Source organism: Macrosteles quadrilineatus, unplaced genomic scaffold (genome assembly GCF_028750875.1).
Source record: "Macrosteles quadrilineatus isolate MER2022 unplaced genomic scaffold, UCM_ALF_1.0 Scaffold_8__2_contigs__length_117827958, whole genome shotgun sequence".
NCBI classification, from domain to species: Eukaryota; Metazoa; Arthropoda; class Insecta; order Hemiptera; family Cicadellidae; genus Macrosteles; species Macrosteles quadrilineatus.
Genome location: NW_026542601.1, coordinates 5,391,187 through 5,417,538, shown reverse-complemented (window position 1 = coordinate 5,417,538; position 26,352 = coordinate 5,391,187). Strand labels below are relative to the sequence as shown.

Here is a 26,352-nt window from a genome sequence, read left to right as displayed (position 1 = left end):
GTTTACATCTATTGCCATTATCCATCTTTCTAAATAGATTCGTTCTTTTTTTTGTTCGTATTTAATGAATAAGTGTTACTGTTTGAAGACATTTTTTGTAAGACTCAACCCACGCAATAAAAAATACTGAAAACTGTATAAAAATAAACAAAGGAGTATTGATTAAAGTTAAATGACGATCGAAATAAATGAGTTGTTATAACAATAAAAACTATATTGTATTTATTGCGCGGAACTATTTTCTTCGGACTGTGATAGTGTTCAGTGTTGATGTCATCGTATCCAGCTGTTCCATTCGCACCAAAAGATAACATAACTACTTTACCCGCTCAACAGATGTAGTCCGCAAATTTCACTGCAGTATAGCGTAAATGACATGTGTTTTATTTTGTTTTGTATGTGTATTTTTTTTAGAGACGTTTAACATTTATCAACAAAACAATGGACGCCGTTGCCGAGTTTCAAATTGAGAAAGTTTAGCTCACGGTAGTCTGAGTGTTTGGTGTAAGAAGTCGAATTTACGACCCCACTTAAGTGTCCGGACAAAAAGTCTCGCGTTGAAATGACAAAGGATTCTATCAATTGGACATTTCCATTCACAAATTTTTTGTCACATGTTCAGGAATCACTTTTAATACAACATTTTTAAAGCAAGAATAAAATCTTCAGATGTTTAGATTACCTCTCTATATCCTTGCGTGTTCACGCAATTTTTCATGTTTTATTTGAAACTATCTAAACACTGACCTTACTTTAACGTCGGAACTTTGTAGAGGCATAACTTATAACTACCCTAATAATAAAATAAAAAGCATCTGGGTTCAGACTTGGCCTCTCTTAGTATCAACGGAGCAACCTTCCAATTTTAAGGTAAAACTTAGGACCTAGGGTATAACGACTCGGATACCCAGATATACATACAAAAAACCAACGAAGAAATTAAAACTAAACAGGGCTCAGTGGAATATAATGTTAGATACAGCAGATGGGCATACTGATCGTAGGGAAGGAATGGAATGAGGAGGAAAGAGAAGAGGAGGGGGTTGAATGAAGAAGTGAGAAGAGGATAAACGCATACAGTATAATGAGGGTCCTCAACTCTAGACTGCCACTTGGCGTGTTCATTCATGCAGCTTACATTGACTGAATTATGCTTTACTCCGCATCAAGTAGTATCTTGAGTCCATCCATGAGACTTATGATGGGAGTTTATTCACAAAAGTCAAAGTTTTATTGTAAGAATAAAGCATGTTAAAGTAATGGGGCAAAATATATAAAACATTGTACATGTGAGGGATGGAATTTGTCTCACATCGGAGTCCGAGACGCTTACGGATGACTGGCTACTCTCTCCCCAAATCTCTAAAATATACAGCATACATATCATAAATTAATTAAATGATAATTATTTTCTTTTGGCTTTTAGTAGAAGGGGTTCTATAAATGCATTGTATTATACTAAGAATGACCTTTTTATAGAAGTTTTATTTTAAACTTAGCTGGTAATTCTAAGATTTTAAAGGTTATCAAGCCTAACCAGACTTATTCTTCATTTGTTTGAAACTGATCACGGATCTTGCAAAAATTTAGTTTTTGGCAAAAGTAAGAGCAGCCCTATTACAATAGGGTAGATCAACGATAAAATGTCAACATCCACATTGTTATGGCGGATCATATGTGACATGATACTTGTATAACTGACTGTGATTTCTGTAAACACTAGCACGATTGTACGAGTAACAGTCACTATGTTGATGTGATTTGACTCATCTCATTCCGGATTAGTTTAAATTTATTTAAGTAGTCGTACTCCAGTTGTTTATTATTTTCATCCTGAGAAAAATCTGTAGATTTGTAGTACTTAGAAACTGGACCCAGCTATCCTAGATCACCTGGTTTTTATTATGTAAGGAAACAGCTGGTCTTAGTCAGTAACAAAGCTAAACAGGTGATTGTACTCCATTCTACATTAATTGTAGTCTACATTCTTTAAATTATAAAATGTGTTTTGTTGTTATAAAACAGACGTTGTTTCTGTCTGAAATTATTTTGGTTAGTAACAAAATCCAATACTGTTACTTCACTTAATTATCCTAACACTTACATTCAGAAACGTACTTTCTGCACTTGATTTTTATTGGAAGACATAATCGAATATTGTTTCAAATAATCAAAACATATTTAGCAATAACCTCACAAACGTGTCATGTTCTTTCTTGAATATAATAGATTTATAAAGGTCAAATTACCAACCCCTAAAATAGATAAAATTAACTCGATAAGGAATAATTACCTGTTCCTTTGATATTGAGATTTTCCACTGATATAGTATTATTTATTTGAACCACAACAAATAGTGTAGGCAAAAATACCTTGAATACACAATTACATACAATTATTACCTAACACGTCTGTACACTCAATTGAGTAAATACTCACTTAAACCACTTTCCAATTAAATATAAGTTTTGTCAGAATGTATCTGCCAGGTAAATTGGTAAAATTAATATGTATTTTTATAAATAAAAAAGTCAACAGACAGTTTCTAGTGAGGTTGAAAATCTCAACATGGATTTCATTGTTTGACTTTCCTTTCATTATTCCAATCAAAACTCCACAATGGTTCAGTGGCTCATATGACTCACAATGGATACAACAGTTCAATATTACAGAATACTATTTCGATTGTTGGATGATTATCGTTTTAGATTGTAATTTATACACTTTACATTAGTTAGGACATACTACATTGTACTAAAAATATACTATTTTGTTATACTCTAGCAAAAATGGCTATTATTAATTACCGTACATGTGTTATGGAACTAAAAAATATTCACTGACAAGACTATAGGATCGTGCCACTCATCCTACACTCATCCTTCACTCATATTTGGGTTAAAATACGCAAAGAGGCGTCCCCATCTTAAATAATTGAATTTCATTGATTGTTGGATTGAAAGTGTGAGCAAATCAACTACTAACTGTAAATTAAGATCAGTGCCAAATTGCTGCTTTTACATGTAGCTGTGGGAAAATAATTTATTGTCGATCCTTGAAGTAAATAAAAGGGAAATTTAGTTCAAATCATTAATGTTTGTACTGTACGAGTGTACGCTGTTGTTTTCGGACGTTGAAAGCAGTAGAAAATTACCGTCTGCTATTGACAAGTAAGAAATGAGGGCAAAGAAGAGAAGACGAATGTACCTTTACCAGTGAAAGAGTGAGAGAGAGTTAAGCATTTCGGTAATCAGAGGAAAGTTCAATCTACTTGGCCATTAGGCTTTGAGACTTTTAGGCAAACCACACAACAAAAGTTTTTAGGATCATTAATAATTTGTACGTTTCAAAAATTTCAATCTATCTTATTTTATCTATACTACTAACATCTAAGTAAAATATATCCCTGCCGCAGACTAAAGTGGATTTCCTTTTATCTAGCTGGGTTTCCATTAAAATATTCGCTTAAAATGTCTATTTTTATTTCATATTTAAATAACATTAATTTCAATGAGTACTTAGGTTTGAGGTTACTGGGAAGGTATAAAAGTGTGTTCTTTTATTGAAATGTTGATGATTTAATATGAAATAGGTAAACAAATTTTCCAAATTAGGTTAGGCTAAAATATTTTTGCAAACAAGCAAACAGTTTATTAATTCTCCTTAAAAGTAATATAGAAATATTCTATTTACAAGTTTTTGGAATTTTCCCTATAACGATTAAATACACTACAATACTTCAATGTACTAGGCCTAAATCTTTTGTAGACTCCACAAAATAGTTTGAAAATAATAAAAGGTTTTACGAGTAAAAAATTATAAAAACAAATTTTACCCCATAAAACCTGCATCACATTCCCATAGTGAAAAACAAAAAAGAAACTATAGAGATCATCTTTACTGTTAGTAGTTTCGGGAGGAAAAATATTTACAATGAATACTTAAAAATCATAATTTAAGCAAATCAATACATAAACAATAGTGCATACAGCACATCCAAAAAATTGTAAAAATAGGCTATAAATATTAAAATAAAACATAAATAAATTGTCAATGGACTCAGTGTAACATATATATTGCAGTTCTATATTAAATGAGCTGATAACCATCTAAGAATACCTAGAAAAACCAAATATATTTCTAACTTCAACGTATTTCCCAGCCAGGTGTGATGGGATGATCGCTGTGGCTGTGCTGGTACTGCTGGCCGTCGTGGCTGCTGGCGCAGGTAGTGACGGCGCAGATGATGTGTGTGTGGAGGCCGAACTGCGCCGAGTGACCATCACGCCAGACAAGCTGCCAGTGGCACTGTTGGCGTCAACACAGCTACTCTACTCCGCCACACACGACCCGGACACAGACAACTGGGCCAGGGAACTGCTGGACACACATCAGGACATACAGGTCCACACAACTGACCAGTTTATGTATTTTATACAATTTTATTGTTCATTAAGTTTTTGGTATTTAGAGACAAACAAGATTTTGTGTACCGGTTAAATTGAGGTATTGCTATCCCTTACTACCTAACCCTTTTGGTGGGTTGAATTTTAATGAAGGAATTTAAATCTTACAGACCCTCAAATGGCAATCTCATATAGCCAAGATCTCAGACACCATCTTACGATCTATATAGAATAATCTCAATCTCAAAAAAATACCTCCTGTAACTGGGCAATAGAGAGTGATGATGTCAAATATAGGGAGGAGATTAGGGTGGCCAAGAGAAGCATCACTTTTGTAACAAGTTAAAGCTATGTTTCTAGGGCTCACTTGTCCACTTCCTTCCTTGAAAAAATATCCTTTCTGGATTCCTTCTTCTGGAAGAAGGCTGATTCTGTCCCCCAACACACCTCTCTACTATTGTCACTTTTATACCCCCCTAAAATTGAACCGAGTGTCATGCTATCCTAGACTCCCTTTTGGCCTTGGCTCAGTCCATCCCAACAGCTGTAGAACACCTAGGTCTTTGATATCTCACATCATGGACTCTTTACTCAGAAATTCCAAACTTCTCTGAGCTAAAGAGTCCAGTCGCAAGCTTTACGCCAATACTACATTCATTCTGCATTCTCAAGGTTTTAACAGTCTCAGGTGTCTTTAAGCTATTTATCATTCAAAGAAGTTGTCAGCCTCTTGAACTTTAGTTTGCCTTTTGAATGGGCCTTCAGGGGGGTGGGATGTGTAGACAAATAAAGGGATGAGCAGGACATAGTATGAATGAACAGTGAACTGATAAAACAGCGACACTAGGATTTAGAGCCAAGACATTGCTGCCTAACTTTACTGTCCAATCAATATCCTTAACCTTCGCTTTGATAAAACCAAATGTCCCAGAGCGGCAACAGTTGCACACTTGATGCTGACAGTACACGCTTAGCGCACTTGATGGGGTGGTCGTCAAAAGACTTTGAGGGCAAGGATAGAAATCTAAAACTGAAGTATTTCTGCCTACCAATCCCATTATTATCTCTCCAGAGATACAAAAAATACACTTTTAATGCATCCTCTGTATCCTTTTAAACCTTCTTAATCTCAAATACAAAAACAGGACCATTATCTCTGACTTCAATACAACAAAAGCAGTAGATGGCAAGGAGTGGGCAGCTTGAAATTAAAATTTGTACAATGATATAAATGATTTTGGTACCCAGCTAAAATCCTTGTCAACAACACAACAACCTCTTTAGTCTTCTAGGAGAAAATGATGATGACCAAAATGATATGTTCCAGACCGTAGCACAGTTGTCGAAGTGGGCAGTGTCAATATCGTACAGAGACGATGACAATGTCCCGGGAGGCAATGCCAGCAGCGCGTCCTACCTACGCAGCCTGGAGGTGGCCCTCAACAAGACCACCCCAGGTTTCTGGGCCCCTCCTTTCTGGGACTGCTACCTGAGCAAGTGGGTGTTTGGCTTTACAACACCACTACAAGGAGACAGGTTTGTGTGTTAGGGTCTATTGATTATTTGAGATTTATTATTTTCTAATCATTACGTTTCCAGTTAAAAATGATCACTTGATTTGATCACTAGCATTGATTAAATTATTTACAGTAGCGAGCAGGATGTGGATACAATCTTTGACTAGTACAACTTCAATATCCAATAGTCAATGATACAATTTAGATCCTTTCTAGAGAAGAGTGGCAATGTAGTTTTCTGTGTCTCTCGTACTACCAACTCTAAATGACACGATCTTTACTATTCTGTAATTCGAGTTTTAATTAATTGTTATTTTTACAAAGCTAAATCAGTTAAGAATAGTCGTTATGTTGTAGGGACTCCCACTTTTTTTTAAATATTGAATTTAATGTAAATTATTTGTTTACGACCATGAATGCTAGAACTTGTTAAGAGATTTAATGTTTTTTACATCAGACAAACGCTGAAGCTTGGTTATGTTTTTATTATGACAAGACAACAAAACATTTCTCTGACTAAAGCAAAAAGTGCAACTGGAGATTGAATGACTTTATAATGTCCAATTTTCTTACAAAAATCAAACTGTAAGTCTAACTAAGTGTTCATGTCTTTATTTTAGATTTATGTAGTTTAGTTTTGGTTTTATTTCAACAGTATATTCTTAGTTTTTGTTTTGACTTAAGTCGTGGAAAATTAGTTTGGAACTGAGTGATTGTGATGAGAAACTTATTTATTTATTTACTTACGAACTAACTTATAGTATTTTTTAAAGCTTAAATTTCTCATCCAGTTTTCTTTGGTAACGTAGTCTTATCTAGAGACTGGTCCACTAGAGAGGCAGACTGTGAAGGAGCGAAGGTTCTAAGAACACAGTCTGCCTCTCAAGGTTGATTGATCCTAGGATGGGGATCAATCAAGTCCTTGGCTGCTCATTTGTGATCCATTCATCAGTATAATCAGAGCAGACTGCCACCAAACATGGATTGTGTCACACAAGCTCCCCTGTGAAGGTCAAACTGATTATCTAACTAGTGAACATCAAAGTGCAGTTTTATACAAGTAATCCAAAGTCATTATACACTTCTACATTATACACTTTATTAGTGAAATTTCTAGTTGTGAATCCCTTATACATTCTTAAATAATGTTTTCTAGCATTTATGGTATGTACATTACACTATAATGTTTAGATACTTAATATTTGTTGAATTCTTCATTCATCGTGTAAACGATTTGAAATCTGAAATTGTTTAATGTTTGTCACACAGGCAATTAACAATAAGAAATATAACTCTAACAATACATTAACACATATGGCTGTATTGTATGCCTGAGTTGATTTCTGTATGATTGCTGAACAGTTTTGACGAACCAAGTTGGATTTTTTTTGTTAATAGCATACTACAAACCTAATTGTGTTCATTATTATTGTGTATTAATGTGTTTTCAGCAATTTATCCATTTTTCATCCGGTGTAATGTTCAGTTTTGGAATTTGAAAATACTCAATCATACATATAGAGAAGAAATATCTACATTATTTGTTCCACTCAATCATTGTTGAATTTAATCCTTACAATTAGATTGCACTGGAGCTTATTGCGGATAATACTGATATTGAGATTTGCAATTTTCTGCAGCTGTGGATCTCAAAGAAGACATTAATTTCAGGAGGATGATTCCCACTCTGGCAGTCTCCAGGGCTTGACTAGAGTTGTCGAATCTGAATATGGAAATGAGTTTGTCTAATGTCGAACTTTCAACCCTCTCTGATATGCTTCAGTTGTCTTGTTTTCAGATGTTATTTGAATACATTGTCTTGTTCTAATGTGTATTGTCGTGTACTTATTTAACATTTGCTTTTCAATTTTATCATACCTACTTTTCAGGATTTGTTGGTAGCTATGTATATTTCCTTACCGGTTTAGGTTCAATACTTATGTGAAAAATTTCTTTATAAAAGCTGAGATACTTTTTTTCTTTGGTGAGACAGTTATAGCTATGTTTTGTCGTAGATTTATAAAACTTGTGGTTAAGCTAACAGTTGTAAAGGAGTATTTCCATTATGGTTTATGCAGAGGGTGTTTTTTTTGGTACATTTTATGATTTTTAGCCAACTTTAAAAATATTTCAACAAAATATAACAATCTATTTGTGAAGTATTAATTGTTTTTAGATATCATAACAAGAGACTAAAGCACAAATTGTAAAGTCGGAGCTAAATTAAGAAAGTAAACTTGATCAAAAACAGCACAGTTGCGTACTTGACAAGAATCGCTCATTGAAACATATAGAGACTTTACAATAGGATGATAAATAAAATCTACATGCACTGTGTCAATGTTGCTGAAGAATATTTACTTAAATGTTCACCATGCACTTCAACAGATCATACAAAACTAAAATTCTCGCACCTGTATACCTGTTTGTATACTTTCTCACCTTTGAATGTTTTATACCCCCATGTTTTGGGGTTAACAGCTATGAATAAGAATAAAACTTAACAAATAAAATGTTTTTGGTACATTTTTGTGTCTTATATGGAAAACATCTTTGACACCGTATCATGACATACTATGCAACTTAAAAAGGGGAGGAATAATCCAAACGATTGAAGGTTGTTAGTTAAATTGAGTGAAACACATTCTATTTAACTCCGAGCACTGTATAGTCTTTCTCTTTCACAATGATCTTTATCTTCTCCTCGAGCTTAGTGTTTTACCACGACTTACCCAAAGTTCTGTGGCACAGGAAGGCTGCAGGGTTGTTCTACTCGTTGGACCTCGTAGACTTGAACCAGTGTGATGATGTTAACAGCCCTATCTTCGGAGGATCACACAACTGTGATCCCCAGTCCACAAAAGTAAGTCTTAAGCCTTCACATCCATTGGTATGAATGTAGTGATAGTTTATTCCACCAATATAAACAAGAGTAAATATAATGTATTTGGAACTGCATTGTGATATTATCCAGTACCTTTGTCTACTTGTGGCAAACCTCAAACACAAAATCAAAACAATTCTATTTCACAATTTTGTGTGTCAAGTCTCTGTGTCTTGAAAAATAAAAGTTTTGACTCTCAGTGGGGTCCTAAATATAGATTTTAAAATCATAACTCAAAAATTAAAATATCTAAGAGTGTACCGTACAAAAATACTCTAATATAGCCGCTTATTAAAATTTATTGATTTCCCATGAAATGGAAAACAAAGATAGCAAAACACTATTTATTGTTATTGCCAAATTAAATGCAACCTGACTGCTTATAGCCTTATTCTACCTCATTTTAAAACAACAAATTGTGATATTTCAGCTACATTTTACTTCATATTTTTGAAAATTTACAGTTTTCGACTCTGTTTGGCGACTTTTAAAGCTATTTTTTATGTCTATATCTGTATCCACAAACCTCAGGTAAATTTTTATGACAAACTGTATGTATAAACCTCATATCTACAGAGTCAAACTGTGGGGACGGGCTTTGCCCTTCTCCGCCGTCACCAAAGTTGAAACCAAGTTGCGAGTCACCCCCTTGCAACCACCACTGACAGCAGGGTCCAGTTTCATATACTTATTTTTAGCTTATTTTTTTAGCTACTTATTTTTCTCACCTCTCCTCCAACTCAAACCCTCCTTGATTGAACATGTTGTCAGTTGTGTTTCTTGTGCCAAATTGTACCCTTTCAGGTATGTTTCCCTTGTGCTCTATGTTCCTTATAAACGTATTTATTTTTGTCACAGTGCCTACCACTGCATGGGTTTGGTACTAGAAGGGGAGGATATCGCTGCGCGTGTCTCCCGGGTTTTCTGCCCCCTCCAGCAGCCAATGTTACTCTCCAGAACCAATATGGTGCTACTTTCTATAGGTGTGTAAAAGTATAAAGCAAAACAAATATTTTTACATATGTTAGTTAACTACATAATAACCTAGAAAGAAACAGCGATTTTACTTTTATTCCCAACGGAGTCGATATTGTACCCAGATCACATATAAGCAAACCATTCAACCATAGTGTTTTGTTAGCAACAACACTATGGTTGGATGGTCTGCTTACATTAAAAATATGAATTGCCAATACTATTAAAACATATACAAAATAAAAACCTGCTTTTAACACAAATTTACACCTTACAGTGTAACTAGGAAATTGACCTTAAACATGAATGAAATATGAGTGTGGTAAGGGGGTATAATAAGATTTCTCATTTGTCCACTACAGTTCATAAAGAGTATTCAATGGTTAAGGCAATTTTTAAGCCTCATCCTAATCATAATAGAAAGAAAATATGTAACTATAACCACAGAGTTGTAATTTACTTCTCTGTGGTGTACCTAACTAAATGTAAACATATTATTGACAAATTATACAAAACAATTAACATGATAAAACTCAATGTTGGCAATAATGATGGATGTTTTAATACAAGTTGCACAAAATTCTGAAATTTTAACTCCTCTACTGAAATAAAAAAAACCTTACATGTAATACTGTACTGTAACTACTGAAATGCCTTATTGATAGATTATAACAAAACTATAGGCATGATCCTTTCTTTAGACAAATTTAAACATCAACTAAATTTAAGGTACATGAAACTGCAATTGGAACTCGAATAGTTCTTTTAATCTTTTCTCCTTATTACCAGATATAAAAAATATTTTTACTGGATTGACTGTATGCTCTTTGGACTTAAAAACTTAGAAAATAAAAAATGCTCATTAAAGAAAAAACTACCACCGTTATACAATGTAGATGTGATTAAAAATTTAAATTTATCACCAGATACAAAAACGATTTCATATTTAAAACTAGCAGATTACCATCTGTGTAGGCTTGGTGGTAATTTTGCTGCGGTTATGCACAGGCACAAAACCTTTGTTTGGCAAGCTTATCTGCGACCTGCACAATAATCCGCCTTCGCCTTCGTTCTCATTTAATCCAACCTACTTTTCTTTCATTTCTACTCTAGCTCAAGCTCTTTTATGCACCTTAATTATCAGACTTTGAAGACATGTTCTTGGGAAGATTTTTGGGATAATTATAGTTTTAATATCTAATTAGCTGTGTGGATTTAATCTAAGTAGTCTAATTATTGGTCTAACCTATTATCTAAAAAAATGTGTAAAAATAATAAGTAAAATGTGAAATAATTTCTTCAAACAAAAGTCAATAACTACTCACACTTAAAATACTTTTATTTTAAGTAATTGGAGTGTGGTGATTTAAAAATTGTAATAACTAGTTTTGATTGTAAAGGACGGTAGTATGTTTGTAGTATTTTTAAAACCAAAAACATTTCAAGACTAAGAAGACTTTTAATTGTCTGGGTAGCCAAGTGGTTATTGTCAAAGAGAAGTAAGGTAGAGAGGAATAATTCAATGGCACACTCAAGTGGAGTCTAGGGCTAAGACCAACTCTGTCCCCCTCGACCTCATGTACTATAACGCTCACGGTCGAGGAAGACCTTATTGTGCCTGTGCGAAAGGAATTTCTGCACAGTGTGCTCGCCTTTCCAACTCTTCCTCATACATGGAATACTTGTACATTCCTTACAAATACATTTATGCCACAACATACCAGAGCCTCCAATGCTTGATCGTCCCATAAGCGTGATTACTCTGTATCTTACTTCTCCATGTTATAGTCGTCGACCTTGCTGGATTGCTCCTGAACTGATTTGTCCAAAACTGAATTGATTCTGGACTCAGAATTAAAAAAATATATAAATAGTACCAAAACCAGGGCCTCCAGCATTAGTTTTGCACTACTTGCCCGAGTTAATCACTGATAATGTTTGCAGATGTGTTCCCAGTTGTGGAGAAGGCAAGCAATGTGCAGCTCAGATGGACTTGTTCCTGAGAACCTTCATCCTAGCTGCTCAGTTGTTCTGTATAGTTATCACTGTCGTCCTGGCTGTCGTTGTCTTCCGTAAGCGTAAATGCAAGGTGTGTTCGGCTTTCAATAAATCCTCATTTTTTTTTTAGAAAAATTACTTGACATACTCTTAAACATTTGTGGCTGGTTTAGGAATTAATTGAAGGAGGTTGAATTGATTGAGCTATTGCCATAGTGTTTTGCTATTATTTACTTACCTATTTTTATTGTATACGCCAACCTTTGAACCAAAAGTCAAACTTGAAGGACAATTTATCCTAAACTGGAGCATCTTTCAGCATTCTTTCACATAAACTATCATAGTACCAAAAACTAAGATAGGAAATACAACTTTTGACTGAAAACTATTTGTAAAGAGACTCATTTAACTATATGTTTTAACTGCATAAACAGTTTCTACAACTGGTCCTTATAGATTAGTTGTCTTAAAGTACTAGGGCTATTCGCGCTTTCTCTGAACTTAAAGCTTTAGCTTTGATTTAAGGAGTACAATTTTATCAACTAATAATTTTACAATGTTTTATGATTTACAGACTATTGCTTCTGGCATGTGGACCATTCTGGAAACCATACTTATTGGCATTCTTCTTCTGTATGCTTCGGTAAGAAAGACTATTTGTGTAAGTCAGTAAAAAACAATCTGAATGAAAAAAAAAAAAAAACCCCGGTAACAACAGTTTTAATCCAAACCCACATTGGGGAACTAATTGGGTACTTTCCTGTTAAAGGGAACATTCATTATTATCGATGATTTTTGTCTCGATATATCGGTATTAACAAATTGAAACATATCAGCTGACAACTACGATAAATATTGTTCAGTATCAACAAACAATAATGAAATGAAACTGTTAAAATAAAATAACCTAACATAACTAACCAAACTTGCTGTGTAACATTCCATGTTTAACTTGCCTTTTCTGTTATCAAAAGGTATTTTTAAATAATACAGCAAGTTTGGTTGGTTATGTAAGGTTAGCTTAGAACAGTTTCGTTTCTTAATCCATATCATAGACTATTTTAGCCTAAACGAGATCAGTTGTAAATATGTAATGGATCGGTAAACAAAAATATCGATATATCGAGACCAAAATCATCGATAATAATGAATGTTCCCTTTAACAGGAAAGTACCACTAATTGTTATAACTATTCCTAATTTGAGACCATGTACCTGTTTGCTTATTTTTAGCTGAATGCAAATATAAGCTAAGCTGAGTAAGAAATATGAGAGTAGAATGAAATAAGATACATTTGTGTAGCTTTGCTGTTGGCAAAGATCGACTCGCTCTGTTTCTTCGGCCAGAAACATGTGCAAAAAGCCCAATAATCAAGGACAGCTAGCCTATTTTTATTACATCAAAAAGCTATTGAAATTTTTTAGAATTGATCAGGTAAACCTTTATTTGTCTGGCGAGTACTGTTACTATAACCGCTCTGCTACCCAGTAGCTGAAAAAAACATATTGCAAACGCTTACTTGTTCTTACCCCACTACACATCACTGTTCAGAAAAAAGAATTTTAAAATTTACCCTGCCATGCTGTTAAAAGGATTTTAAAATTTGCTCTGCCATGCTGTTAATATAGCTTTCTCTCCACAAAATGAATGCAAAAATTATGATTCTAATGCTTTCTTTGATGTAATGCTTGATGCTTTGTTTAGTGTTTGGGTTTTTGTCAAAAATGTTAATTTTATTTTTCAGGTCATTGTTCACTTTTTTGAACCATCCATCGAGCGCTGCTTGTTTGAGCCTTGGTTCAGAGAATTAGGCTTCATTGTTTGCTATGGAGCAATTATACTTAAGCTGTACAGGTCAGTAAAAAGCTGCATGCCAAAGCATGTATCTGGTCAGCTATTTATACCATTGAAAGTTGGACATCAAACAAGAACCAGCATTAAATTAAGTTTAACAGGCTGTCCTATAGAAAATCAAATACTAAAACAATTGACTGCCTCTTCTATAACTATAGAGGTAATAGCCTGTTTTTGTAGAAGCCTTCCTTAATTGCAGAAGATATTTGTCAAGTTTTTGATATAGCAGGGGTGAGCGCTCCACATCCACGGCCGTCCTCACTTTCAGAAGGATGCTGTTCCACAAACACAAACTCAGTGCGGGTAGTGTCACATCAATATATTGTATATTGTATGACTATAGTAAAAAAAAAAACAAAAACATGTTACACCTCAAGGCAAAACATAACAGAGATCAAGTAGAGATATTCTTTGAGCACAAAGGCTTCTACAAAACAAGGTAGAGGAATTCAAATGAAAATCCTGAAGTCAGTAATAACAAATTTGGATACCTGTATAAGTTTTAACAAAAACACAGTTTTCTCTTTAACAATTAAAATTTGTTAACTCGATTTTGTCTTCAAAGATCACCCATATTTTTTCCCATTGCTGAGGAAGAATTAGGTACAGTTAGTGTTTGACTGACTTCACTTAGGTACATAGTATATGCACAAACATCCAGTTTTCATGAGTAATGATGGTGTCAATTATAATAGAGTGTAGGCACAGTTGCATACCTACCCCCTCCTGGTCAGGTGTGCAACTCCCTTTCATTTCATATTTCCTCTTTATTTCACCCCCTATAACATAGCCACTTGCGCCCTTTCCCACACTGAAACCAAAATGTCAAGTTTTTAATAAGTAAAAAAGAGTGGAAAACCACTAACATCTGAAATGATGAAATGGCCATGCCCGTAAAAGAGAATTAGGCAGGGCCCCTTCACCCAAACCAGAAATGATGAAATTATGAAACCAAAAATAGACAAAGGCAAAATCAGGAAGACGCTAAGGGACTGGAGACAATTTAACTACTTTTCCTTTCACTCACTCTTGACCACTTTCGACCCACTCCTTTTAGCTCTGGTTTGTTGAGGCTGAAATGTACTTGACCTGAGCAAACTGCGACGGTCACATAGCATTACTGTACAGCAGTTTTATAGGGCACGGGTCTTCCTACGGCATGAGTGCTGTAGTACATGACGGCAAAGTGGGAAAGAAGAGCGGGAGTGGACGACGAATAGAATTTGCCCTAGACACCAGCGACTGGTGCTAGACACATCACTTAAGTGTACCATTGAATGTATCCTCTGTTTCTAAACTCTCTGTGTCCACGACCACCCCAATGACTTTCTATCGAGATCATCTCCTGTTTTTGCAGAGAAATATTTAACATCTCCTTTCCCACGACTACAAAGACATCATCATCGTATCACATGATTGTGGTGTAATTAAGAGCATCTCTTGCAATCACAATGACAATGTGTTGTTGCGGTGAAAAATATTAATTATGAATAGCTAAAATTGTGTTGCAAGAGGTAATAGAATTTATGAATTTAACAGCAAATCTTTTTGGGCTTCAAAAACACTACTAATTACAATTTCAATATGCAAAATAAAATCCCATCCCCTAAAAATTCCAGTGGCATAACTCTGCATCCACCCCCAACCTTTGGGCTCTCCTGTGTGTGGGAGGGAAAAGGAAAAGGATCTCCATAACATCGAGAGTAACATCAACAAACTCTACTGGTATTGAATTAATCCAGCGGAATTAGTTGTTATACTCTACAAAATAGCAAAAGTGATAGTATGGTAACTGTGTGCAAATGCCTCCAGCTTGTCACTCAAACTGACACAACCTAAACTTATTACATCATATTATAAAATAAATATATTTAATCGGCACACTAAGTGCATCATGCGTTAGTTCTTAAAAACTGTACATTTCCTCAAATGACGTCTTCAGGAACTCAGTAAAACAAAGCTTTGACCATAGCACAAGGTAAAAATAAAAAATAAAAAAAGGCCAGGAACCTGAAAATTCTCAATTCTCTATTTGACAAGTCAAAGAGAAACCCATTCAAATGTATGGTGAATGGCAAACTTACACCACATACTTTGACTTTCAGAATTCTCATGGAGTTCAGGACACGGAAAGCTCACAGGTGGGTAGTGAGAGATAAGGATCTACTGAAGTATCTATCGGGAATGGTTGTGATCATGTTGGCATACCTGGCAGCCTGGACTGCTACCAACTTAAACTTCCGTCAAGAAGGCTTCAGTCTACTCACAATCGGCTACACTGACTCAGGGCTGCACTTCCAGGCTTGTAAACCTCTCTGGTGGGACTACGTCACGGAAGCAGGTAAACTTTTACTTTTGTACTCTATACTGAAGTATATAGACACCTATATGGATAAGCTGTATAATAAGAATAGTTCAATGAACCATTCACAGACAGCTGGGCTATAATCTTAAATTTTATTTCCACCAGATTTAGTTACCGAGATAGTTATAAAAGCGGTCCTGCTATGTGTTATTTATGCTGGTAACATGTTTCCGTTACCTACTGTTGTTAATTTGAATTTGTAGAACGTTGGCATTGAGTTCAACAATTGTATTAAAGATAGACATAGTAACAAGGTCAGGGTTTGGACTGTCTCCTTACAAAAACAACAAAAAACAAAATAAAAACTTTATGATATACTAATGGCATAGGAACAAAGATATACAAATACAAATTGTAAAATGTTTTAACTGTCATTCTCAACAACTCATTGTGCTGCTCATTATGAGTTGTCTATGTTTTTGCTTCCCTCAACAACTGGTCTGCTTTCAAAATAAAAAAATAGTATATTACATTACTATATAGTCCTGAAAATAGGTGTTTACCAGACGAGTGTGGTCGTAGGGATTACATATGAGTCCGGTAAACACAGTTTGGATGAGTAACGTATGATATTTTATGCTATCACTACTCTAAGCTAACTTACCATTAAAAAATTTACACAAATCCTGATATATTCCCACCGACTAAAGGACTAACATAGACTACTCATGACCTCTAAGAGAGGCTATGTTTTTGTTTAAGACCACTCATTGCCAATAATTATAACCAGCTGGTTAGGGTCCGGTAAAAGCCCATTACAGAAAGTTATACAAGCAATGGAACCCCATTTTATTAAACTGGCAGCAAACAGATGTTTTCTGGACTAAATCCTTGCGTTGGAAGTTTGTTAAAACCCTGTAGTGTAACTATCCAAATAATATTTTAGGAGAATTTCATAACTCATTTTCTAATAACCCAACCTCTGTTTTGGTTTGCAGGAGAGATGATGATTCTACTGTTTGGACTCCACCTTGGACTGGCTGCCCGGAATGCCACAGTACAGTTTGAGGAACGACGGTTTGTACCTAAAACTGCTCTGAAATAATGTACACCTCTGTGGGCCACACTTAAAGAAGCAAATTTATTGTTTTTTAGTAAGCCACAGTCTGAGTAATGGCACAATGCTCCACCCAGAAAGTATTGTTCACATTCAAGTATTCAAATCCACTCCTGTAAAGGAATTCATAGTATTCTATTCTCTCATCACACTATAACCACAAAATTCTTTAGTGCTAAATTGAATTCTTTAAAGCACCACACACACATATTTGACAGTCTGTGGGTTCCAATCCAACATGCTCAAAAGAGGGGTATGAGGCCTTGGGTACGATACGAGCGGCGAGCGATGAGCGGTAAACGGCAAGCGGCGAGCTGCAACCTGAGCGGCAGTGGTAGCTACGATACAAGCAGCACATTATTTATAATGCTCATCAAGTTTCCTCAGTTGTAGGAGTAAGGTTAGGCGAAAATGGCAAACTGTGCTTACCCGCAAGACGTAATGCAACTATAGCTGCTATCTGAAAATTGTTCGCATTTAAAGAAATACTTAGGTTTTAGAAAAAAACTGAGCCCTTACTTCGTCTCATAATTTTCTGGCGATTGAAGTGTTTTTAAAACCCCCTGTTGGTCATTCAACAAACATTCCCTGGACTGCACCTTGCGTATCAAGACGTATTGCACCTTTGCTGCTGTTCCTCTGTTATTTTTGGCTGAACTGAAGCATGACTCACGGCGAGTGGCGTTTTTGCGAAAATAGTTTTTGACGTGGAACCTTGAGCGGCGCTAAGCGGCATCCTTTACTGCCACTCGCCGCTTAGACTTATCGTCGCCACCTCAACAAATTTACACACAATTAAATGAGACCAGGTGTCAGAGCAGCGCCGCTGGCAGCTTGTATCGTACCCGGGGCCTGATATCCTTAGGAGCCTAATGTGGATAAACTTGTTTCCATCCAACAACCACTGCACTGACCAACACCTCCTATTTTTCTTTTTTTGTTTCAAACAAAAAAATTGAGCACAAATAGCTGAATCCTCGTCTCAAAATCCATCTAAAAAATAAACTATACCCGACTTGTTTGATAACATGCTCGAGTGTGGGAAACACCCGACATTGTCAGGTTGGATGCTGGGTCCGTCACCAGGTCGGGTCCAACTGCATATTCAATAGTGTGTGGGGGGCTTAAGCTGGTAGCCCTGACACCCCCACTCTGCTGCCACAGCCGCTGCATAAACTTGCGCTCATCCGCCGTTGGCCTGGTTAATCTTTCAGGTTATTCTTAAAAACCAAGCAGTATTCAGAGTAAAATTTATTTGAAACCTTTGATCAAGTTTCAACTTGTTTGCTGCAGGTTCCTGTGCTGTACTGTGCTAGTGGAAGCCATTGTCAGTTGTGTTTTCTACGTAGTCCGAGCTCTCTACTGGAACACACTGCACCCTGATCAGGCGTTTCTAGCGGCTTTTGCACGCAGTCAGCTGACAAACACGCTTGTCTTGATGCTAATCTTCACTCCGAAAGTAAGTCATGATATTGAAGAAAATCAGATGTGCTTCTGGGGCCAAAACTGGCCATGTAGAAAACTGGGCTGGTGCAAAGTTTGTGCATAATTCATTACACACTATCTAGAATCAACAGCTCAATCTCTAAACCATATCCCCTTGATTGTGTCTCAAAAGTTACCTTTTGTTTTATAGTTGCCTTGAGTTCTTGAAGTGTTATTTTCCTGATGCGCATTTCACCACAAAGTTGTGGCATCTTCAGAGGTCACTATGTTGTAACTTACATCCTACTATAGTAGGATTAAATTGCCTTGTCGCTTTTCTTATCAAATTGACCAGACAAATTTAATTCATGTATTGGGCTTTGAGTATATAAACTCATCATTTACAATATTATGAAGTAAACATTTCCATTATCATCTCTACATTGTTGAATATGGATGCTGTGTTATCCCATCCATACAGACCTCCAAAGTTAACCAGACAAAATAAGACAGACAACAAAGAACCCTGTAGGACTTGGGTTCCTCATCAATGAATGAAGACTGAAATGAATGGTCTTTTGTTTCTAATGTTTACTGATCAACGGTTTATTTTACAATTGCCCCATAATCAATAATAACATACCCTATGACAAAGTTAACCAGATAAAAAAAGACAACAAAACCCTGTAGGACTTGGGTTCTTCATGGGTGTGAGGGTGCATGTTAAGATTGAGCACTAACATTTACGGATTGAACAGTTTATTTGAGTTTGATGTTACAGCTGTGGTATCAACACAAGCAGGTGAGAGACTCGAGACATCACTTGTCCCATGAGCCATCAGATGCATACAAGCCACAGGACGGAGTCTTGTATGGAGACATGGATGTGGCGGAGGTTAGCCTCGCTGAGATGAATCCAGAAGACATCCGAGTACGCATTTCTTACTGTTTAATATTTGTATAAGTTTTGATAAATCTTCACAAGTATTTCACAAATGGTTAATGGTAGGTTTTCAAGAATTACTGAATACAAACAAAAATAAATGTTTACCATAAGCGATATCTCATGTACAGCCTTTATAGCCCATTCCAGTCTTCTATATTTTCGTTCTTCAAATTGAATTGTTTTCCTGATGGGATTGGATGTAGGGCCGAGGTAAGATTATTGTCACCCAAGGTAATCAGTCGATTTTGGGCCAGCTGGGTACCCAACTCCTAACTTTTGGTACCTGGTGATTGTTCTTCTGTCTCCTCTCCCTAATATTTCGCTGCCATTGATTGTGCTCTTAGATACAGAAATAGCCCATGATTTATGGTACTCAGTCGGATAACACAGAAGTTCGTATAGCCGAAAAACAAATAATCAAGACTGAGTAACTTTCTCAGATGTCTATTAAATTGTGGATTGATTCTTGGCTTCTCATATTGTAAAACTAAAATTATAAAACAGAAAAAAGTTTATACAAGCTAGTACATCTTTTATCTTTCTGTATATAATGGTAGCCAATGATATTCCATTTATTTAGTGCATGGTTTACTAAAGTGTACCCCACAGATAGGAAAACACACCTTAATATAAATATTCTGAATCATATACTTACTTTGTTTTTCAGTACAATATTCATAAGTGAATTGATTGTTAAGGGTGAACATAAATAGACCAAGGATCTAGCTGTTTTATGGATTTTTAACGATAGAATTTTCTCCTGAAATGGAAAGATCCTCTCTGGCACAAGAAACACATGGTTTAGCTTTCCCAAGTTGAGTTTGATTGTTTGTGTTTAGTGTGAAGTTTTTGCACTTCTGTGCCAGAATGTACACTTTCCATCAAGTTTAGCTAAATTGTCACAAAAGTCCTTGATTTGAATAGTTGACTATTTCTGTAAGATAGATTGAGTTAATATAGGCTTCTCTCCTAAAACTCTTTGTAAACTAAATTTTAAATTTCCTTTCAGGCTGAGTTGAAGAGACTGTACACTCAACTTGAAGTTTTGAAGAATAAAACAATTCGCCAAAACAATCCTCACATATCCAAACGAAGAGGAGGCCGCAAAGTTGCACACAGGCGGTTTTCCCTTCAGGTATCTCCCAACAACAAATCAAAGCTTTCACCAATATCTGTGAACATTTTCTATTGTACTTTACCTAAGACAACTTTTTGATACCAGTACTGTGAGTAGTTTTCTAAAAAACTTGAAAGCTTTTTACCTTATTAGTACTGTAGAATCTATGCATGCAATTTGTAAATGTGTTTAATCCTTTACAAAACACATAATTTTTAGAGATAAGACAAATTTCAAATCAGCTCATAAGCTATTATTCTAACATAGAATTAAGTGCTAAAGGATTTTTTGTATTTAAAATCATAATAATTGGTCTTTTTAGCAATGGAGTAAAAGATGAAACATTATTGATATTCTGGGGTCCTGACACATTTGAGTTAATCAATATTTGAATTCTCTAGTTTTAAAGTTATTAAAAGAAGGATTAGATTTTGTACAGAGAAGTAAAAGTAATAATAACAAAAGCTAAGAAGAGTACTTAACTAACATAACAAGATCTTTCTTGAAGCTACTGGTTGCCAGTATTTTAAGGTATAAAAGAAGGCCAATGCTGGTACAAAATAAGAGGAACTTCCAGCTGAGTTATAACTTTACCCATAGCTATGAGTGGATTGTTTGAGACATCAGCATGGTTGACAGTACTAGGGCTGCTTGAGGACTTTGTGATCAGTTGGTCATTACTTAAACATTTGTAGTGTGCAGCATGTTAATAAACATAAGTAAAATATATGGTGAAAAGGGTGAAGAAATACAGGGAATCCAGAGGTTTATTATACGCTTAAGAGACAGAACAAGGATCAAAGGAAAGCCAGAAGATGATTCTGCAAAACAAGGGTGATGATAAAATAAAGGCTGTCCTAAGGTCTAATTAGAGTTCCTGTCACATCCACGCTAGCTAGTTCAAATCTGATCTTTACTTTGTCCACTGCTATTCTAACTGGTTCCCACCCCAATGGAATGATTAGGTGAGTCGTTGGCTCAGTCCATAGCACCACAGACTTTGGGCCCAAGACAGGGACACCGTAGGTTTGGTTCCTAGTACCTGCCACTATTTTTTATCAGTACTCCCTTGTACTGTACCGGCTCACCCCTTGCTTTGCTGGATATGTTCCACGCACAGATCTTTAGTCTACGCAGATAGGCAAATGCAAGCTTAAAAGAGGCCGTCAACCTCTTTAAAAAACTCAGTCTCGTCATAGTTCTTGAAAGCGTTGTGAAAGAAAATTTACGCTCTAACCAAGTATAAATAATCAAGTTACATAGTAAAGTTTCTGTAGGAAAGGGTCAATCCCTGTTCGGCAGAAAAGTGTTTTCTCGTAGAAAATGTGCATATGCCTTAAGTAGATTGCAGAAAGCTGTATACATTTTCACAGTGGGCGACCCATTGGTCTCAGATTTTAATTAGCTCGCTTGGCCATAACTAGAACTAAAAGTGGAGACAGAGACCTTAATTTACAGACTGTTGTTGGATATACTATAGTCTACTGTAGACACCCATGTTTTTGTTTAGATACCCACAATTGATAATCCAAAAGATACCTCTTTATTTGTTCATTTCTTGTAAGTCCTGAGGAAAATTTATCATTACTGTTTACAAATATTGTTTTGTTTGGCAATCACTTTAACGCCCTTAAAACTCCCTAAAACTTTTAGTTTAAATCTCATTGTTATTTTCAGTGTCAGGTACTAAATTTACCGAAACCAAACCAGACGACCGTAGTGCAACTTTAACCCGCTTCTCAGTTATGGTAAGAATGTAGTGTGAAATTTGATTGGTTTTAACTAATGATTTTGTTTTTTTCTTCCTCACAGAAAAAAGGAAGTAGAGAAAAGGTATGTTTTATGTAATTTTACTTGGCTGTGTTGCTGTAGAGTTTGTATTTGACGAATGATGCTTTTTAGGTTGTTAGCAAGTCACCTTTAAAAATTATTTAATAAATGTACTGATTCTGATATTTTATAGGAAAAAGAAAACCTAATGTACTGCTAAATACAATAATTGCATGCAAAATAGTATCGGTGTAAACGCTTGCAAGGTGCAGATAAATATGTAAATTTCCTCCTATAAATATATAAATATTCGAATTCATTATACAAATCTAGTTGTTGACATTGACGGAATACCAATTGCATTACATTAACACTAGAGTTATGGAGACATGAACATATAAATAAACCTAGACATTAACATAAAACATTGTTTGAAAAATATTTAATTTCAGTTAGACTCCTTTGCATTAATTTTCACTTAGTTCCGATCACCCATGTGACTTGCCCACATCAGGCTGCTTTGTGTGATGGCCCGTGCCACAGCACATGGCTGGAACCAAGCTGAACCAAGGCCCCACTAGAAAAACAAGGCCATGCTGCAGGATTCATGACGTCACACTAGTGGATGGATTTCATTGATAAATTAATTGCCATCACCATTCCCATATGTTTTAGGTAAATAAACAAGCTGGCTGTTTGTAAGATTTTAATGGTAAGATTTTAGTACAACTATCCACCACTGTGACGTAGTGTTGCGCTGCCCCTGCTGCAGCATTGCCTGTTTTTTCTAGTGGGGCCTTGGCTGAACCAAGTAACTGCGCAACTACAGTAGTTTGTATAACGCCCCAAATTACCGCTAGGGAGCAGCACCTTACAGTGAGCCAACTGACGTCATGCGGCATGGCTGCTTGGGCTGATGCCCCTCCATGGCCAATATGGCTAGGAACGGGGAGAACTCAACTGAAGAATTCTAAATTCGTTTTAGTCGGTCGCCTAAATTTTGCGTCGTCTTTCATCCCTATAGTGAGATTATCTGTGTGTAGCTTTGTTACTGAATAAGATGAGTTGTTTCATTAGTCAGGTCCATTTATTAAAAGCGGAATGATCAAGGACAGCTGGGTCCAAGGCTACTGAAAAAATACAGCTTTAAACCGTGTCCATTATCAAACCATAAAAAAAGTTACACATTTTTCTCAGGAAGTAACTGTCAACCTTATGATTGATTTCTACTAGGCGAGTACTATAACTACTGATCTACTCAACCATACGTCATTATCACATAACAAATTGGCTAACGCCTATTGAAGAACAAGTTAATAGCCTATAGTACTTGAATTCGAGCACAAACATAGTAAATATTTCTTATGAACAATACAACATGAATGTCGGCTATCATTTTCATATTAAAAACCTCTTGAAATTATTTTAATCATATCCTGAGATCATGAACGTCACAATTGCGACTATTTTCCCGTTAATGTTTTGATATTAAGAAAATCAACTTATTCTGAATTTCCGCTTATCCGCAAAGGCTTTGGTCCCAAATAGTTTGGAATAGTGGAACTCAACTCTACTGCATGAAGATCATCCAATTAACCATAGAAATACTCTATATTTATGTCCAAGGTACTGTATTTGATTTGTTTTCTACTCAGTTAAATTAAATGTATATGGCAGCAAACAATTTTCTGTTTTAAAGCATGGCTATCATCTATGTTTTAGGTTAAACAAGATAGATTCTGTTAATTAATTTATGGATCAGATGAATGAGAGAAGAAATGAGTCATGCATGTTACCGACAAGACAATGTGCATCTTAGCACATTTCATAAAATTATAAATTGTATAGCTTCTCCAGACAGTCTCTAGGGATAGTTTATGTTGGAAAAAATATTTCATAATAATAGTTAGATTTGCATGAACTTATTAAAACAAAATTTTAATCCCAACAAAAAGAAATAGCGAAGTATCTTATCAAAGCTAAATCCTAAGCAATTAAGCCACTGAAGTCCATCTTCCCTTGAACTAAGAAGCAGGCCTGCAGTTTACATGTGTTGCGCTATGGGGCTGAGAGATCACCACATACATTGTGGGGGGAATTTTTCTATTCTTTGCTCCCCCAACCAACCTAAAATCTCTTGCGCGTCTGGGCTCCGGCCCACCTACCTTATTTATAAAAGCGGCCCTGCTAAGAAGACTGGGAAATCTACTTTGAAGGCCATTAAAAAACAATCATGGATGGCCAAAGCAGCCTGGATGGCCACTCATCAAGTATGTCATGATGGATCAGTTATCATGAAGATGTTTCCAATCTGAAAAAGAAGACAAAATACCTTTATTTGGAAGTTCAATCTCCTTAAGCTTGAAGACTGTTCACAATGGACTAAACAATTTTAGAGAAAAAAGAAGATAATTAACATTAACATTTCAATCTGAAATATTAATAAACAACGGTTTTACCTTTTTAACAATTTAGTTTAAAAATATTCAGTCTAAAATTGAGGACGAATGTTACAGGCGCTTCAGAGACAACAGCGGCAGTCCTCTCGGCCGTTACCTCACGAAACAACGGAAGTGACAGAAAACGAAGTCTCACGTACACCAGAAGATTCCGTTTGTAGCATGGAGGGTCCAAGTGCCATCTACGGCGATGGACCCTCCACTTACAGTGAGCTCGGGGGGTTTGGCACCCCCAACATTCTCCATCGTAACAAACAGTAGAAGGTTTGGCAAATTTCTGATGACTGTTGGAAGAGCAATCCACATAAGAGTCTAAAGTAGATTAATTTAATTTTTTTTCCTGATTGAGTTTATCATTTCATTCTACCAAATAGAAATTGAGGAGAATTATATCACTGTGAAGAAAATTAAGGTGGAAAATGTAAGTTTTCTGTATGAATAGAAAAAGTAAAAAAATTATAGAATCAAAAATTGATTTCAAGATATTATGTATTTTAATTGACTCTTTATCATGATCTACGTTTAAGTATACTTATTGCTACTACCTATTTTTTTTATGGGTGCTATTGTTAGAATTTATAAAAAAAATTAACTTACATAATTTTAAATTATAGACTTTACAGATTAGTCCAGGACCTGACTAGGGTTCTGTGTGCATGTCGTGTATAGAGAATTTTGCTTTTGCATTTCAATATAGGTGTCTTAGGAAGTGTTTTCCACTCGGGTGTCAAGTTCGCACCTGGTACGTTTTCGAGCTATGACGTCATCAAAATGGCAGCCATTGATTTTTTTAAATCGTATATTTCGCAAACTATTTGTCGGATCGGAATGAACTTTTTTTTGTTTGAAAGATAATTTTAAATGCTACCTGTTTTAAATTTACACATTTTTTGTATGTTTAGTACATTCTTCGTAATTTTGAAAAAACCTGTATTTTTAAATATTTTTGTGTTATTTTTGTTTGTAACGTTTTATTGATACAATTTATCAAAAACCACCAATGAAAAAAGTTGTAGAACGTTTAAAAATCTTTACAAAAATACCAAATTCGATATGTTTTACTCAAAAGATTACGTCAAGAAACTCGATAAATCTCATAAAAACACCAATTTTGGCGCAAAAACGCCTATTAGTCCGGCATCTAGGGCAGTTCGCAAGTCTTATAAAGACAGTTTTACCATTCAATGTTGATGTATGTGTCTAAATAAGTGTTTTCAACTCGGGTGTCACGTCTGCACCCACTGCAGTTTCCGGTTATGACGTCATTAAAATGGCGGAAAGGGCTATATTAAAAATAACTATATTTTACATACCATGTTTCGGATCGGAATGAACATTTTTTTGTTTGAAAGATAAGTTTACATGCTATCTTTCTTACATTTACACTTTTGTTGTATGTTTAGTACATTTTTCGTAATTTTGCAAAAACCTATATTTTTAAACACTTTTGTGTTATTTTTGTAAATAACGTTTTATTGATACAATATATCAGAAATAACTTAAAGACAAAGTTGTAGCACGTTAAAAGGGCTTTACAAAAATACCAAATTCGATATGCTTTACTCAAAGGATCACGTCA

General features: G+C 35.4%; 1 protein-coding gene across 4 annotated transcripts in view; it reads left to right on the top strand.

The window, feature by feature from the left end:
* LOC129000867 (probable G-protein coupled receptor 158) overlaps positions 1–25,667 on the top strand; it is a 53,452-nt gene extending 27,785 nt beyond the window's left edge. For 2 of the 4 annotated variants that reach the window (XM_054427919.1, XM_054427920.1), the window contains exons 2-15: positions 4,163–4,404; positions 5,734–5,942; positions 8,675–8,786; positions 9,666–9,790; positions 11,727–11,871; positions 12,355–12,423; positions 13,525–13,634; positions 15,740–15,975; positions 16,938–17,016; positions 18,350–18,515; positions 19,263–19,412; positions 20,437–20,562; positions 22,357–22,377; positions 24,831–25,667. In XM_054427919.1, coding sequence (XP_054283894.1) covers positions 4,177–4,404; positions 5,734–5,942; positions 8,675–8,786; positions 9,666–9,790; positions 11,727–11,871; positions 12,355–12,423; positions 13,525–13,634; positions 15,740–15,975; positions 16,938–17,016; positions 18,350–18,515; positions 19,263–19,412; positions 20,437–20,562; positions 22,357–22,377; positions 24,831–25,034 — 1,980 coding nt within the window. In that variant the 5' untranslated portion in view covers positions 4,163–4,176 and the 3' untranslated portion in view covers positions 25,035–25,667. Of the gene's footprint in view, positions 1–4,162; positions 4,405–5,733; positions 5,943–8,674; positions 8,787–9,665; positions 9,791–11,726; positions 11,872–12,354; positions 12,424–13,524; positions 13,635–15,739; positions 15,976–16,937; positions 17,017–18,349; positions 18,516–19,262; positions 19,413–20,436; positions 20,563–22,221; positions 22,293–22,356; positions 22,378–24,830 lie in introns of all 4 variants that reach the window. The other 2 variants (XM_054427922.1, XM_054427921.1) reach the window with 2 other exon arrangements.
* The last annotated feature ends 685 nt before the right edge of the window (positions 25,668–26,352 follow it).